The sequence below is a fragment of the Trachypithecus francoisi genome, unplaced genomic scaffold (assembly GCF_009764315.1).
Source record: "Trachypithecus francoisi isolate TF-2019V2 unplaced genomic scaffold, Tfra_2.0 Lachesis_group10, whole genome shotgun sequence".
Taxonomy (NCBI): Eukaryota; Metazoa; Chordata; class Mammalia; order Primates; family Cercopithecidae; genus Trachypithecus; species Trachypithecus francoisi.
The window spans coordinates 62022038-62039596 of NW_022681455.1; the positions used below are offsets into that span (position 1 = coordinate 62022038).

General features: G+C 33.1%; 1 protein-coding gene across 2 annotated transcripts in view; it reads right to left on the reverse strand.

Annotated features, from left to right (window-relative positions):
- EYS (eyes shut homolog) overlaps positions 1 to 17559 on the reverse strand; it is a 2089174-nt gene that overhangs the window by 1383790 nt on the left and 687825 nt on the right. For both annotated transcript variants that reach the window (XM_033217548.1, XM_033217547.1), the window contains one exon: positions 13203 to 13316. In XM_033217548.1, the coding sequence (XP_033073439.1) occupies positions 13203 to 13316 (114 nt within the window). The remainder of the gene's footprint in view (positions 1 to 13202; positions 13317 to 17559) is intronic.

Genomic DNA, 17559 nt, shown 5'->3' on the forward strand with positions numbered 1-17559 from the left:
TAAACTTCTATGAACTTTTTTTCTTCCAACTTGAGGACTTCCTTTTGTCAGTAATTGTAAATTCATGTTTCATATGGTCAATGTCAAATAAAGTCTGAGCAACATTTTCCCAAATTCTTCATTCAAGATCCCTAAAATAATATGTGATCTGGTTTAGGGTAGATATTAACTCTAACCAAAGTAGCAACTCCTAAAGAAAAATGTGGTGAGGAGAATCATTTTCAAGTGAGATAGAGACTATCACCAGCATACAGGAAAATGTACATTCATTTAAATGTGAAATGTTTTATACTCTCTGATATGGTTTGGCTCTGGGTCCCCACCCAAAACTCATGTTGAGTTCTCAAAGTTGGAGAGGAACCTCGTGTAAGGTGTTTATATTATGGGGGCACATGCCCTGTAAATGGCTTGAGCCAGCCCCTTTGTGATAAGTGAGCTCTCATTTTGAGTTAATAGGAGATCTGGTCATTTAAAAGTGTGTGGCACCTTCGCCCCTGCCCCACTCTCTCTATCCTCTTGCCATGCAATGTGAAGTTGCGCTTGCTTCCCCTTCACCTTCTGCCTTGATTTTAAGTTTTCTGAGGCTTCTGCAGCCATCCCTCCTGTACAGCCTGCAGAACTGTGAGTCAATTAATCCTCTTTTTAAATAAACTACCCAGTCTCTGCTAATTCTTTATAGCATTTTGAGAATAGACTAATATATTCTCCTTGAATTATAAATTGTCATTTTTCTGGTCACTCACAGAATATAACCATACCTCTAAATTTCAGAGAACATGACTTCCATCATAAAACTCCCTCAAATTTCTACCAGTAAAACCTCTAGTCTTACCTATATTTCCATCTATACTTTGTATTTGGTTACTTTATTACCAAAGAACAACAGATTCATCCCTCTCGATCTTGACAAAGTCCAATTTATTGTTTTTTTTCCATTTCTGGATCCTGTTTTATGTTTCAAATCTAAGAATTCTTTGAACAGCTCTAAATTCCAAATATTTTCTCTTATGTTTTCTTCTAAAATATTTATGATCATATGTTTCACATTTAAATCTATGGCCATTTATATTTAAGATGACATTTTAATTTAATGTTATCATCAGATTTGTAGATTACCATCATACCACATTCCACTGCCCTCTATGTTAATTATCTTCTTTACATCCTGAAGATTCAGTCTCTACTTCTGTTCTAATATCTTCTTATGCATACATTAGGATTAATAAGTGTGATTGGATCCTAGCAGGCAAGAGATGATGCAATTGAACTCAGAAATGTGTGGGGAATTTAATAAGGGACTACTTACAAAGTGTGGCAGGGCATGTGGAAACCACCAGAAATAGAATGAGATCTTTTCTGCCACTAAAGAGCTGAGTGGAGGTAGCTGGTGATAGAACCTAAGGCAGAGGAGCTGTGTGGAGACCACTGCCATAGGGAAGATGAGCTGATCAGTGGAGGGGCACAGCCACCTTGTGGTAAAACACAGAGGAAAATGAGGTAATAAACGTATTTGCATCTATCTCTTCCCTTCCTCTTATTTCATATTGGGGCTCCCATTTGCCAAATTCAAAAGAAAGTGTGAAAAATACGGGTCTCCCATTTGCCAAATTCAAAAGAAAGTGTGAAAAATACGGGTCTCCCATTTGCCAAATTCAAAAGAAAGTGTGAAAAATACGGGTCATGTAGTGTAGCTTCTTGGACATTGAGTAGATCTGAAAGGGCTAATGGAAGATAGCCATACGTCCCTTAAGACCGTAACATTTTGATGAACAAATCTTGCTTTTGGTTCATATTTCCCCTATTTAGCCTCTTTTCTCCTTACCACTTTTCTACCAAATATTTTCAAGAAGGAATCTAGTGTTACTATCGCCACTTTTTCATTTCATCTGTACAGCTCCACATATATCATTGTCAATGACTAAACTCCATTGAAACTCTTCTTGTGAAGTTTACCAAGGCCACTTTAGTAATAGTTTTCTAGATCATTTTCACACCAAATCACACAACTGTCCAACCCTATTTAGGACTTTCTTACTACTTCTTCCTAATTGGAACTCTCCCATCTTTTGTGTTCACCTTTGGCTTCTCATTATGTGTCCCTTTCCCCAACCAGCCTTTACATTTTAGTATTTCTTAGTAACCAGTCCTATGAAAAAACTGGACCATTCCATATATACTTGTTTTTGACTGATGCTTTATAAAACTATAGTCCTTCCAGAACTTTCTCCTATGCTTCAGATGCACATACTAGGATTATTTAAAGTAAACCTTGATTTTAATAATTTACCATCTGACAGATTCAGTATGCTTGAAGCTCTGCTGATCCTTCATTAAATTGCTTCTTCCACTCCTGTTGCCCTAAAGCAATAATCCATTTATCTGACCTAGGAAACTGAACATAGTCTTCTTGTTTTTTCTTACTTTACACATCTCAATATCACAACATTCTAACTTATTTTGTCTGTAACCTAAATATCTCCTGAAATTATCCAACTACCTAACTCAAGCCCTGTTTCCATGCCTCTGCAATAGACCACAGCTTGACTACTGCAAGCACTTAATTTTTTCTCTTTCCAGTGTGCCATAAATTGATTTTAGGTGACTTGCCACAGAAAGAAAAGTAACCATGTGAGATGACAGATGTGTTAATCTGCTTTGCTATAGTAACCATTTTATTATCTATATGTATCCCATGAATCACGTTGTAAATCTCAAATACACAAAAGAAAATTCATTCAAAAGAAGAAAAAATCAAATTCTACTTTATAATTTAGAATAATCTCCCCAAATTTATATTTGATTAATTTTTCCCCAGGTTAATAACTTCCCATTGCCCCTAATATTCCTTGGGTGACAGTTCTGGTTTGAATTCTGTTAAAACTCCAGCTTCATGCTCTCAGAGTAATTTTAGCCAAACTGAAAGTCTTTGAGTGCTTTGAATTCTCACAATTTCTGTTGTCTCTGCTCCCTATTTTATTTTAAATTTATTACAGGAACATGTGTAATACTAGGATATGCATGGCAGTTTAGAACTTATCAACACATACTTCTTTCAATTTAAAGGGAAAATACCATTTTTCACATGCTGGGAAATAGGTGGTTGACACATTTGAATAGATTTGAACAATCTGAAAAGCATATGTGAAAACATTTAAAAGTTGAGGACAGAATGCTGAATAATATCACAGTTTAAGGGTGAGTATTGGGCTGGAAATTAAGAAAGGTACACATTTAGAAAACAATAGCATTGTGATTTCCAATTTTTCAAAACTTTCAGAGTATTATGAATTCATTGCAAACAATCCTTGTCTGTGATTTTTAACTTAATTATAATTTTGTCTCATTGTTAGAGTGTCAGGAGTATATTTTCTCCTTTTGGTAATGCAAATAAAAATGATTAGTATAAAATGTACAGTATAGATAAGCATTTCTCTAAGTTTGCCAGACCTGTCATCCTATTGTTGCACATAATAGGTAACTCAGCTGGGATGGGCTGCACATTAACTTGTTGATAAAACTATATAATATGTTTATATTTATGGTCAATTACAGTGTTTTTTTACTTGATATGCTAATTTTACAGAAAATATAGTCAAATATAATTAGCCACCCAAATGGAGCAGTCAATAGGTTATAAAGGAAGAAGGAATAAATAGGTCTGGTCCATTAACAGGAAATAAAATTAAAATATAATTAAATATGCACTTAGCCAACATATTAAAGAGCTTTGAATCTAAAATAAAAATAAGAGAAAGGAATAAAAGAAGCAAAAAAAATTGTTTTAAATGGCCGATAGAAATATTCACATCTTTAACTCAGATTCCCTATATGCTTGCTGTCAAAATAACCTTAGCATGTTAGCACTTACATTGAACTAAAGGTAATGATTTAATCACCAGGAAGAAGAATACAATACTGCTAATAAAAACCAATATTTGCTCCATATTTACTGTTTAATTGCTAGACAGAACAAATGAAAGACAAAATTAATTTCAACTATTTAATGAATCATTTTTTTTTCTATTGGATTAATATCTTATTATGGACTCAGCATTTTACAGTTCATTCAATTTATTTGACCACTCCTCCAAAATAATACACATATTGTCATTTTCATTAGAGAAATTTAATTGACTTTTGGTTAATATTCTAAATTGATCTGGACTTGACTTTAATACATTTCCAGAACATTAGAGATGGCTGTTTGGGTAGCCCAGCCAAAATATTTTATACTCCAAGAATCTTTAGTATAGTTGTAGATTGAGTAGACTGGAGCATTTAATTACAGCATCTGTAGTTCCCCATTGTAGCTTGACACAAGACTGACTGAATATGGCCTGTGAAGGCTGAAAAACTAATTGCTCCATTATCTGCACTCCAGTCTTTTTCACTTCACAAGCACTTAAAAATATATACTTAAATCTGCTTTCTAATTACAAGTTCCCATAACAGAGTGTCCTATCCAGAAAGCAGCATTATTATTCTGGCTTCCAACACACTTAAGCATTTTTATTTTGCTGAGTTTTGTTCTTCTTTACTTTCTTTTGCAAACATGTTTAAAGGCTAATCACCATTTCAGCTTTTTATATTAATTACTACACATTTAGAGACATTTATCTTTAAAGCTCTAGCAGATAAGACATTTGCTCAAACATTATTTTCATTTTACTTGTCTATATGTAGCTTTATCAGAATGACATTATTCAGTACTTAGTTTCTTGAGAATCAAGCAATAATTTGTGACAAAGCCTTATTTTTTTGTATTAGCTATTGAAAACTTTTGTATTTTAGAAGAGTAACAATTTATTTCTCAGTACCAATACATGACAGAAATACAAGGACGATTGTTTTAACATTGATATATGCAACATTATTTTCCCCCAGAACACCCTCATTTAATGAAATTCAGTATGTACAAGTTTCATTTTATGAATTATAAAGTCATGAACAATTTAGTTTGATGCCAGTAAATTCTCATTTTAAAATTTGAATTGTGAATCATACTTTATTGTTAAATTGACAAATTAAAAATGTATATATGTAGCATTCAGTATGATGTTTTGATGCATGTATACATTATGGAATGTATTAACACATGTATTACCTCACACACATTTTGAGGTGGTGAGAACACAAAATCTAATCTGTAAATAATGTTTAAGTATATAATACATTGTTTTTAACTATAATCATCATGTTATACAGGGCATATTGAATTTATTTCTCCTATCTAACTGAAATTTTGTATCCTTTTCCCAATACCTCCTCTTGGATGAACCTGGAGTACATCATGTTAAGTCAGGCACAAAGAGACAAATACCGCATGATCCCACTTATATGTGGAATCTAAAAAAAGAAAAAGTCATAGAATCAGAGAGTTGAATCATACCTTTCTGTAGGTACTAGCATTAAATTCGTATAGATTACAGTATCCTTGATATATTAATAGGCAATATTAATAATAGACAATTTGAGTATTGTGGTCTTTTCTACCCACTAAGAAAGCAGTCCTATTCCAAATATACTTTGTTTCTTTAAATACTTCATTAGTAAATAGGACACTGACTCAATTTTGTCAGGAACAACATTTACATGGTAGGCAGTTATCTTCTCTCTTTTTTTTTTTTTTTTTTTTGAGATGGAGTGTCTTCTCTTTACTTCCATTATGTTTCTTGAACATTAGTTTTAGAATTTAAAATAGTTGATTGGGTAAGGGCTGCCTTATTGGTTAGCACTGATTATAATATTTTTTAAGGAAATAGTTATAACTAGGATTTTTCACATACACAACTCCATTTAGTTCTGGGGGAAAGATGACTAAGTGTGCTTAATCCCAGGTATGTGTGTGTGTGTGTGTGTGTGTGTGTGTTTGTATGTGTGTGTTTGTATGTGTGTGTGCATTTATGTATGTGCTTACTAATTACTTTTCTTATGTAGAAAGACCATTTATACTTTGAGGCATTATTTAATCTCATTTACTTTACACACAAAACAAAAAATCCTCTACTTAATACATTTTGTATATCAAGACAAATTTATATCACGATTCATTTTTGGAAGTGTTGGGCATAGAGGGTTTTAATAAAGAGTGCCTCAGAAAGCAATCATTGGTCATGACAATAGAAAGGTTAATGACAATAGTGCTTATTAGAAATGACTTCCTTGTATCTTCTTATTTTAATTAAGATAGAAAATTGTGGTATCCAAACATGGATAATGTGTATGCATTCTGTATCATGCTTTGTTACATGAAAAATATGAGGTTTTGTTCAGGTATATTATAATAATTATATCAGGGAAAGTGAAAACTCATTTTTACATATTAAAATTTTTATTCATTTCAAAAAATTTGTCCATAGTAAACAGAAAACAAAATGAAAATACCCTTTCCTTCAAAAAGAAATATATATTTGAAATTTATTTGCTAAGTTCAGATTCTAAGACTAGAATTTGAAAGGGAGCCAGATTAAATCAAAGCTAACCACTTAGGCCAGTGGATGAACACTTCGTGGAAAAAGAACTGTATTAAGGGATTTATTTTCCATATTTATTTATCTTTTTAAAACAGAAGAAAAAAGATTCCACAGATATCAAAAAAGATATACAGCATTCATAACATTTTGTATGAAAGCTATGCTATTTTTGGAGGCTCTGTAATTTTAGTACTAGAAACTAACATGCATAAAAACACTGCATTATTCAGCTCCACAGAAGTAATTACACCAAGATTTTTCTAATTATTCTCTATTGTTCCCATAAATGGACTATATAAGCACAATCCCCTTTTCAGACAAATTCCTTTTTCCAGTATGTGCTTTAAAAAGTTATAACTAGTAATAAAACATAACTTCTATCAATGACAAAATGTTTGAACTAGGATAAATTCTCAGAAAAACACTCAAGGCACCATATGTTACAATTTCATGTATTTGCTAAACAGTGACTGTATATATTCTTTAAATTTTCAAATTCATAAATGCATACACTCATAAAGTTATATATTATTATGCTACAAATTTTACTCAAAATGAAAACAGTTATGAATTTAACCTAGTACAATGGGGCAGAGTCACCTATTTCTTATATAAAAAGGAAGATGATAGATATCATTTTATCAAAATACATGTTTGTGCAAATAAACATCTAATAGATAAAACTTGGACTCTATCAACAAACGCCACAATTAGCTTAAAAAATAGGTTATTGTTTGAGCATTTTCTATATCGGGGTCAGCAAATGTTTTCTATAGAGGACGAGATAGTAAATAATTTAGCATTTGCAAGCAAAGAGAACATATACTCTGTATCTATGGCTGAAGCAGCCATCCACCATACATAAATTAATGAATATAGTGGTGTTTCTGAGAGGCACAAAACAGGTAAAGGCCTGGATATTCTCCCACAGGACATATTTTGCTAACGTGTATCTACTGAATTCCAAACAAGTATACTTATCAAATTACTGAATCAACCAAAAATTTACCAACTTAATCTTGTGATTTTAATGTGTCATCCTGGAGTTACACTGGTTATGTGTATTATTTTTCTTTCTTTGGGAAAAAGACTATGAAATTACTAACAGGCTCAGAGCAAATTTAAACAGAAAACAGAAAACAAAGAGTTACTAAGTTTTACAAAAGGAAATTATTTGTGCTTTTTGCATAGAAACTGAATTCATAAATGGATTATACACTTTTTCAAAAATTGTATTTATAACAATATAAAAATCAATTCTAGTGAAGTATTCAAGGAAAGTCTTTGCTACTAGCATTCAAAGAGTAATTCTTAACAATGCTGGTTGCTGTAAGAACCAAGTATCTTAACCTTAGTGGTTTAGCACAATAACAACTCATAAATTAACTTGTTTTCTTATCTCTCAGTATAATAGGGGTATTCCTGGTCCATGAATATCTTTTTATGTAAGAATTAGGGACCTTCCATCTTCTGGCTTTTCTCTAGTTTTTCAGGCAACTCCCTTCCAACAAGAATGTAGAAGAAATGAAAAAGTTAAAAATTGTGAGCTATTTTTATGAACCACATTGCAAGATAAAAACTACTATTGATTTTCTGTTGGTCAGAATTCATTCACATGGTCTCATCTAAATACAAGATAATTAAGCCTATGCCTAGGAGCAAAAGAAAAAGATAAACATGTATCCAGCTTCTGATATACAAGGCATGTTTCTAGCTGAAAGATGTATAAGAATATAAACTGAATTAGAATATATTTATCTCTAGGATAGGGTATCTACAGTATAAATTTATGTGATGTGATTACTAGAAAAATATTATACATTATTAGGCGCATGCATTTTAAAATAATTTAACCTTGTTTTTGCTTTTTTTGTTTTATTTATGTACAGTTCCATTGAACATGTTAATGTACCATATAAAGCTAAGGCACTACATTAACTGAAGAATCCTTTTCTTTATAATTCATAGATTAAAATATTTAGTATTTGGTATATGAAGGTTAAAATAATCATGATTACCTAACATTTCTATTCATGCTTTACAAATTCTGTTTTGTTTTAATGGAAAATATTTTGGTTTTGGTTTTAGGTTTTCTTCTGTTACTGTTTTTTATTTGTTTATTTTATAGATGGGGTCTCACTTTGTCACCCAGGCTTGGGTACAGTGGCACAATAATAGTTCACAGAAGCCTCAAACTTAAGGGCTCAACCAATCCCCCTGCTTCAGCCTCCTGAGTAGCTGGGACCACAAGCATGCCACCACAACTGGCTCATTTTTCCTTTAAAAAAAAAAAAAATACATATATATATATATATATATATGTATGTGTGTGTGTATATATATATATGTATGTGTGTGTGTATATATATATGTGTGTGTGTATATATATATGTATGTGTGTGTGTGTGTGTGTGTGTGTATATATATATATATATATATATAATTTATTTATTTTTGAGACAGAGTCTCGTTGTCACCCAGGCTGGAGTGCAGTGGCTCTATCTCGGCTCACTGCAAGCTCTGCCTCCCGGGTTCTCCCTATTCTCCTGGCTCAGCCTCCCGAGAGTAGCTGGGACTACAGGCGCCCGCCACCTCGCCCGGCTAATTTGTTGTTGTTGTTGTTGTTGTTGTATTTTTAGTAGAGATGGGGTTTCACTGTGTTAGCCAGGATGATCTCGATCTCCTGACCTGGTGATCTGCCCACCTCCGCCTCCCAAAGTGCTGGGATTACAAGCGTGAGCGACCACGCCCATTCCTTTTTATTTTTTAGAGACAGGGATTTGCTTTTTTGCCAGACTGGTCTAGAACTTCTGGCTTTAAGCAATCCTTTTGCCTCAACCTCTCAATGTGAGGGGGCTACAGGTATGAGCCACTATGTCCAGCCTAATGTAAAATATTTTGAATCAGAAATTATTTGCAATTGTTTATTTTTTAATTAAACTTCTAGTTTAGACTAGCTTTAGATTTACAGAATAGTTACAAGGATAGTACAGAGAGGTTCTGTATACTCCATAACAAGTTTCCCCTGTATTAATATCCTATGCTACTATGGTACATTTGTCAGAACAAGTGAACCAATGTTGATAGTATTAACTAATGTCTGTACTTTATTTTTATTCCCTTAGTTTTTTTTTTTTTTTTTTTTTTTATACTTTAAGTTCTAGGGTACATGTGCATGACGTTTATATCATGTATAACTCCCCAATGCAATCCCTCCCTCCTCCCCCCTCCCCATGATAGGCCCCAGTGTGTGATGTTCCCCTTCCCGAGTCCAAGTGATCTCATTGTTCAGTTTCCACCTATGAGTGAGAACATGCGGTGTTTGGTTTTCTCTTCTTGTGATAGTTTGCTAAGAATGATGGTTTCCAGCTGCATCCATGTCCCTACAAAGGACGCAAACTCATCCTTTTTGATGGCTGCATAGTATTCCATGGTGTATATGTGCCACATTTTCTTAATCCAGTCTGTCACAGATGGACATTTGGGTTGATTCCAAGTCTTTGCTATTGTGAATAGTGCCGCAATAAACATACGTGTGCATGTGTCTTGTAGTAGAGTAATTTATAATCCTTTGGGTATATACCCAGTAGTGGGATGGCTGGGTCATATGGTACATCTAGTTCTAGATCCTTGAGGAATCGCCATACTGTTTTCCATAATGGTTGAACTAGTTTACAATCCCAACAACAGTGTAAAAGTGTTCCTATTTCTCCACATCCTCTCCAACACCTGTTGTTTCCTGACTTCTTAATGATTGCCATTCTAACTGGTGTGAGATGGTATCTCATTGTGGTTTTGATTTGCATTTCTCTGATGGCGAGTGATGATGAGCATTTTTTCATGTGTCTGTTGGCTGTATGGATGTCTTCTTTTGAGAAATGTCTGTTCATATCCTTTGCCCACTTTTTGATGGGGTTGTTTGTTTTTTTCTTGTATATTTGTTTGAGTTCTTTGTAGATTCTGGATATTAGCCCTTTGTCAGATGAGTAGGTTGCAAAAATTTTTTCCCATTCTGTAGGTTGCCTGTTCACTTTGATGGTAGTTTCTTTAGCTGTGCAAAAGCTCTTTAGTTTAATTAGATCCCATGTGTCAATTTTTGCTTTTGCTGCCGTTGCTTTTGGTGTTTTAGACATGAAGTCCTTGCCCATGCCTATGTCCTGAATGGTACTACCTAGATTTTCTTCTAGGGTTTTTATGGTATTAGGTCTAACATTTAAGTCTCTAATCCATCTTGAATTAATTTTCGTATAAGGGGTAAGGAAAGGATCCAGTTTCAGCTTTCTACTTATGGCTAGCCAATTTTCCCAGCACCATTTATTAAATAGGGAATCCTTTCCCCATTTCTTGTTTCTCTCAGGTTTGTCAAAGATCAGATGGCTGTAGATGTGTGGTATTATTTCTGAGGACTCTGTTCTGTTCCATTGGTCTATATCTCTTTGTGGTACCAGTACCATGCTGTTTTGGTTACTGTAGCCTTGTAGTATAGTTTGAAGTCAGGTAGCGTGACGCCTCCAGCTTTGTCCTTTTGACTTAGGATTGTCTTGGCAATGCGGGCTCTTTTTTGGTTCCATATGAACTTTAAAGCCGTTTTTTCCAATTCTGTGAAGAAAGTCATTGGTAGCTTGATTATTCCCTTAGTTTTAAGCTAATGTCTTTTTTTCTGTTCCAAGATCTCTTCCAGGATACCATATTACTTTTAGAAGTAATATTTCCTTAGGCTTCTTCTTCGTTTTTAAAGTTTCTCAGACTTTTCTTGCTTTTGATGACCTTAACAGATTTGAGAAATTCTAGTCAAGTATTTTTTAGAATGTCTGTCAATTGGGATTTGTCTGGTAATTTTTTGATGACTAGACTTGGAAAATGCACTTTTGAAAGGAAGATGAGAGACAAAAAGTGTCATTCTCATCATTTTATATGTTTAGGTTATTAACCTAAACTTCAAAAGTTTAGGTTATTAACATGACTGTGAATGTTGATGTTAACCTTGATCACATGGCTGAGGTAGCAATTGTCAGATTTCTCCATTGTAAAGCTGCTCTTCCCTCCACAACCCCCTGTTTACGTGCCATACTCTTTGAAAGCCAGTCACTATCTGCTGTCCAAATTTAAGAGATGGGGAGTTTTGTTCCACCTCCTTACATTCAAGTACAAATAAGTTATTTGTGATTATAGTACAAAAAGACATGTCTATTATTTCTCATTTATTTAATCAATTATATATTTCCATTAGTATGGACTCTTACATATTTATATTTTGGGTACTGATCAATACTCCTTTATTTTGGTGCTCAAATCATTCTAAATTTGATCATTGGGAGCTCCTTCCATTTACTTAATCTCATACTTTTGTGTTTAATTACTTTCATATTTTTTAGCATTGCAATATTATTCAAGCTATATTCCATGCCTTAGTCCTAAAATTAGCTAGATCTCTAAGGAGATTTGATTTTTGTTTAACCGAAGAATGTATGAGAAACAAAAATCTGGGCGTTAGAAAAACTGTTATTTTTAAAATAAAGTCTACCAGCCTGGGCAACATGGTGAAACCCTGTCTCTACAAAAATACAAAAACTACCCTAATATGGTGGCATGCACCTGTAGTCTGCTCTACTCGGGGGCGGAGGGGAGGATCACTTAAGCCCTGGACGCAGAGGTTGCAGTGAGCTATGATAGCACCACTGCACCCCAGCCTGGGTGACCAAGTGAGATCCTACCTCAAAAAATAAAAAATGAAACATAATATTTTCACTGAGATTATTTAGGCCATTCCCTGTGTATGTTTAAAGATGCTTAATTAAATAAGTATGTATTGATATTCCACCTACCCAAACATGATAAAATATTGTCTATTATATAAATATTACATATATCTTAGAACATTATTGGAAAGTATAAGTAAACAATTATTAGTAATTTTTGGCAGACATTGTGGTATTTAACATTTCTCATTTAAATCACATTCAACTAAATGAGCTAGGTATATTCTTACTTTCATTTAATAGTAAGAAAGCTATAACATAGTGTGTTTAAATAGATGCAAAATATTTGAAGTGGGACATACAATCTTACATTTTTCATAAGTAGTTATAAGATACTTTTTAAGGTAAATAGGTATAACATTAAAATATCTAAATTAATTTTACTTAGTTGAACAGTTTCAAATTTCTTAGCTTAGAAAGAGATACCAAAGTTCAAGGAAGTACTCAATAAATTAGTTTCTATATACTAGTTGCAATAATATATGAACATATTTATAAGGCAAAGCAAGGATTTGTTTAGTGGATTGAGAAAAAATACAATTCCTGAACTGAAGCTAAAGAATTATCATCAAAGTTGAACACTGAAAAATTAAACAGATGATTAGTTTAGAAAGAAAAAAGAAAACTTGACAATTTCATGAGAAATTAAATAATATGGAAGAATATTTCAAATATAACATGATAGACTGGTAATATATTCCTTACTTTTATAATTGTATCATTTGGTTTCATTGGTGACCTTTCAAATAGAAAAATAAGAAACTCAACTATTTTAGTGTGTATGCAAACAAAACTAATTTCACTGTAGTTTCTGCCTAAGGAATAATTGGTTGACCACTTTAGAAGCTGACTTTAAGAAAATGAAGGACGAATAATGTTGTTGGAAGCCTGAAATGAGTTCAGACAAGAGACAGAAGTGATTTTTAAAGTTAATTATGTTTTCTCTTCCTTCTCCCTCGGTGTTCATTACCTTTAAATGGAGGCCCACACTGGCAGAAGTAATTACCAGGTTGGTCAATGCAGGTGGCTCCACTTTTGCAGGGATGTAAGGCACACTCATCTAGATCTATTTCACATCTTGTACCTTTGGAAAATAGTAAAAAAAAAAAAAATATGTTAGGTGTTAACAAAGGAGGCATGTATCAAGTAATTTTTAAATTTGTACAAGTCTTTTATTCACTTATCTGAAACTAAATTTATTAGATAAGAATGTCACATATATTATTTGTGACAGAACCCATTTATTTCACCTTGCTACAAACTGCAGTAACTTCTCTTAGAATTACTAAATGCACACTAAACTCTTCTGAGTTTGAAAGCATGCAAAGTCTCTTTGAAGTGAACTAATTTTCTTTTGCTGGGGAGTCTAGAGATGGTATAGATATTTGTGCAGATCAAATGTTAGGTAAGAGGAAATTAAAAAGGAATGAAAAGAAAGTATTAGTGAAACAATAACATCCTGATGTATGTCCCTGAGGGCTGAATTTTTCTTTTTCTTTTTCTTTTTGGCAGGGGAGACGGAATCTCGCTCTGTTGCCCAGGCTGTAGTGCAGTGGCACTATCTCAGCTCACTGCAACATCTGCCCACCAGGTTCAAGAAATTATCCTGTTTCAGCCTCCTAAGTAACTGGAATTATAGGCAAACAACACCATGCCCAATTAATTTTTGTATTTTTTGTAGAGACAGAGTTTCACCATATTGGTTAGGCTGGTCTCAAACCCCTGACTTCAAGAGATCCACACGCCTTGGCCTCCCAAAGTGCTGGGATTATAGACATGAGCCACTGTGCCCAGCCCTAAATCTTTACGAGGCACAGTTATTGAATGCTATTTACCCAAGAAGGCCATGGGTAATGGGTAGATGCATTTGAATCTACTCATGAGCTTTGTAAATATTAGGGTTCCAGGGTGATGAATTACATTTTTTTCTAGTAATTTTAGAATGTAAGCCTACATGGAAAAATAAATAAATAAATATCCCTTAATTATATAGTCAGCATTTTCTTTAAACTGTTGTCCAATTCATATTTTTCATTCATCCTCCATCTAGAACTTGTGTTGCTAAAGCTGACCTTTCTCATTATACCACTTAGATTGCCTGTTAATTTCCCAACAGTTGAAAATCATAGCCTCAACTGACACTGAATTGATTTTTATGACTTATGACAGCTAATTTTCTTACCAATTTATAACAATAATAGAAAATTGACATTGACACCATGCAAATTATTAGCAAGTTATATGAATGAAAATATTCCTTCTTTAAAAAAAAATCCCTATAACAGTAACATGAATTTAGAAAAAAAACATACATCAAATTAATCTAATAGGAATCAACATACTAGACTAAGTAGAAAATATCACTATTATCACTGACAAAATGAAATATTTAGTGAAAAGCTGACACAAGAACATCGAGTTAAGCTGAAAAAAGTGAATAGTAAAAGAATTATGTGAGTCAATGAATACTTTTGAAATCTTAAATATATTCATTTGGTTATTTTTTTAATGAGTCAACTTTTTGAAAAGAATGATGACACAATATATAAGCCTTTACAAAAGTAAAAACATGCATTGTATACTAAATATTTCAATCTTTGTGACAATATGAAAATGTAGTTAGAATAATCCAAGCATAAATTATGTATTATTCCACTGAAAAATAATTAATATGCATACACATGACAAATTGTACTTTCTAAAAACAAAGAATAACTTTGATCTCAAGTTAACATTCAGTGATCATAGTTTTGGTCAGCAAGCCTGCCTTACTTGAAATCCATTTTGACGCCGTCAGCTAAAGGCACCATGAAGGTCAACACAAGTACTACAATTTGTGTACAACATAAGTACCACAATTTAAGTGATCACTTAGGAATTCATCCACCTGAATCTCACAGTTCTCACTTAACACAAACGATTCATTATAAATATGTCACTGATGCAACATACAACTAAGTCTAAGATTGTTTTTAGTATATGTAAGATATTCAGCTTGGCAGCAAAAAGTCAATGCATTGTCTAATGCTATGAAGTAGGTATTTATTCTTTATTTTTATTTTTGTTTGGTTTATTTTATTTTTGTTCTGGATGCGAAAACTGGGGCTTACTCTCACCTCACGTAACCAAAGAAAATTCAAATTTCTATTATTTCCCTAAAATTGAAGTATTCTATTTATTACTGTATAGTGTTAACCAAATTTACTTTCTTTGATATCTTTTCATTCAAAAACTGAGTATTATACACATTTGGATATTATCTACTATTCATGAACAAAAAACCTCTCAGCTCCTGTTTCATCAAATAAATGTGAACAAAATTAATTCACATATTCACAAGTTATTTTAGATATTCTTTTAGAAAAACACAATGATACATTTTCAGCAAAACTGCTTAAGGAAAAAACATGTAGTAGAATTTAGCTTTTATTTATTTGTGTTACTCATCATCTGAACTTCCTTTTAAATGTGGAAAATTTTCTACTTACTGACTCTTTGATGAAAGTTAGAGACCACCTCTCAATATGGAAAGTAAAAATACAAATTATTTTCTTTCCCAGGCTCAGGTACCCCTACATGTGGGTATGCAGTCAAAATGGTTTATCTGATGGACGCACTGTGGAATTTGAAAGGATGCTGGTGATACAAAGAAGCAGAGATGAAAAATAGCTCTTTTTCCTACAGGTGGGAATGCCAGGGACATCATAACCAATTTTCAAGGGTCTCAGCGACTGCTCTGTCATAGTGTTATCTAGTGTTGGTGGCATCCCTCCCGCCACTGATAGTGTCACATCATATTTGGTGTGTCCCAGTGTGCTGCCCTGGGCCCTTTTATGTCAGTTTTCCAAATCTAATTCTAGAGACTTCTATAGGTTCTACAGGTAATAATCTTTTAATAATCTGTAAATTAAATCATTTTCTAATTAAATCTGCCTGAGTGCATTTTGAGCAACCACAATGAACAGCTCTATTACTGGTATATATTACAATTTATTTTTGCCATTGTTATTATATATTATATTTTAATTTTAGAGGTGAAGCAATCAGGTAATTTTTTTATAAAGAGTTTTCACATATATTGAGTATATATTTTAAAGTTAAATCATTTTTGTTAATCTATATTTATTTTCTTCTATTTTCAGTAACAGAGAGGGTTAGAGCCATCAACTTTTGAAGTTAGAAATATTTTTATGTTTTCTTGGGATTTCTTTGCCTGGCTTTGCTTTCTAGGTAAAATTGGTCTCATAGAATTACTTGGAAAGAGTTATTTCTCTCTTTTTTTGCAGAGAATTTGTTTCTGGTTTATATTATTTTCTCTTTACATATTTGATCACACGCACCAGCCTAGCCATCTGAGTCCTTGCCTTTTTGGTTCGTATTTATTATAATTCAGTCTCTTTTCTTGTCGTATTTGTTGTTTTTCTATTTGTCCTTAAGTTTCTGTAACTTGTGTCTCAGAAAGAATTTTTATATTCCTTCTAAGCAACCTAATTTGTTGGTATAAAATTGATTATAGTATTTTCTTATGACATTATTAACATTTCTGTAGTGTTGTGAGATGTTTTCTTTTTGATTCCTGTTTTTGATAATGCTTGCCCTCTTGCTCTCTTCTCTTATTCTAGCTAAGTCTGTTGTTGTTTTCAAAGATCCAACTATTATTTTTTGTTTTCTATTTTATTGATTTCTGAACCTGGTCTTAGTTTCCCTTTTAACTTTTGATATAAATTGATTTTATTCTTTGAGCTTCTTAAGTTATAAACATAGATTATTAACTTAGATATTTATTTCATATTTAAGCATCAAAAGCTAAACATTTCTAAGCACCTCTTTAACTCAGTATTCATTTTGATATATTCACAATTATCTCACAAAATAAATGTTTTTTTTTTTTTTTTTTTAAGATGGAGTCTCACTCTGTCAGGCTGGAGTGTAGTGGCGCGATCTCGCCTCACTGCAAGCTCCGCCTCCTGGGTTCACGCCATTCTCCTGCCTCAGGCTCCCGAGGAGCTGGGACTACAGGCGCCCGCCACCACGCCCTGCTAATTTTTTGTATTTTTAGTAGAGACGGGGGTTTCACCATGTTAGCCAGGTTGGTCTCGATCTCCTGACCTCGTGATCCGCCCACCTCGGCCTCCCAAAGTGCTGGGATTACAGGCGTGAGCCACCGCGCCCAGCACAAAAAAAAATTTTCTAATATGTCCTGTGATATATTCTGTGACCAATGGGTTATTTATAAGTGTGTTGTTCAATTTTAAGTACTGGCATATTTCCCATATCTTTCAGGTATTGATTTACAATTAATTCAGTTGCAGTTTTGTTTTACATGC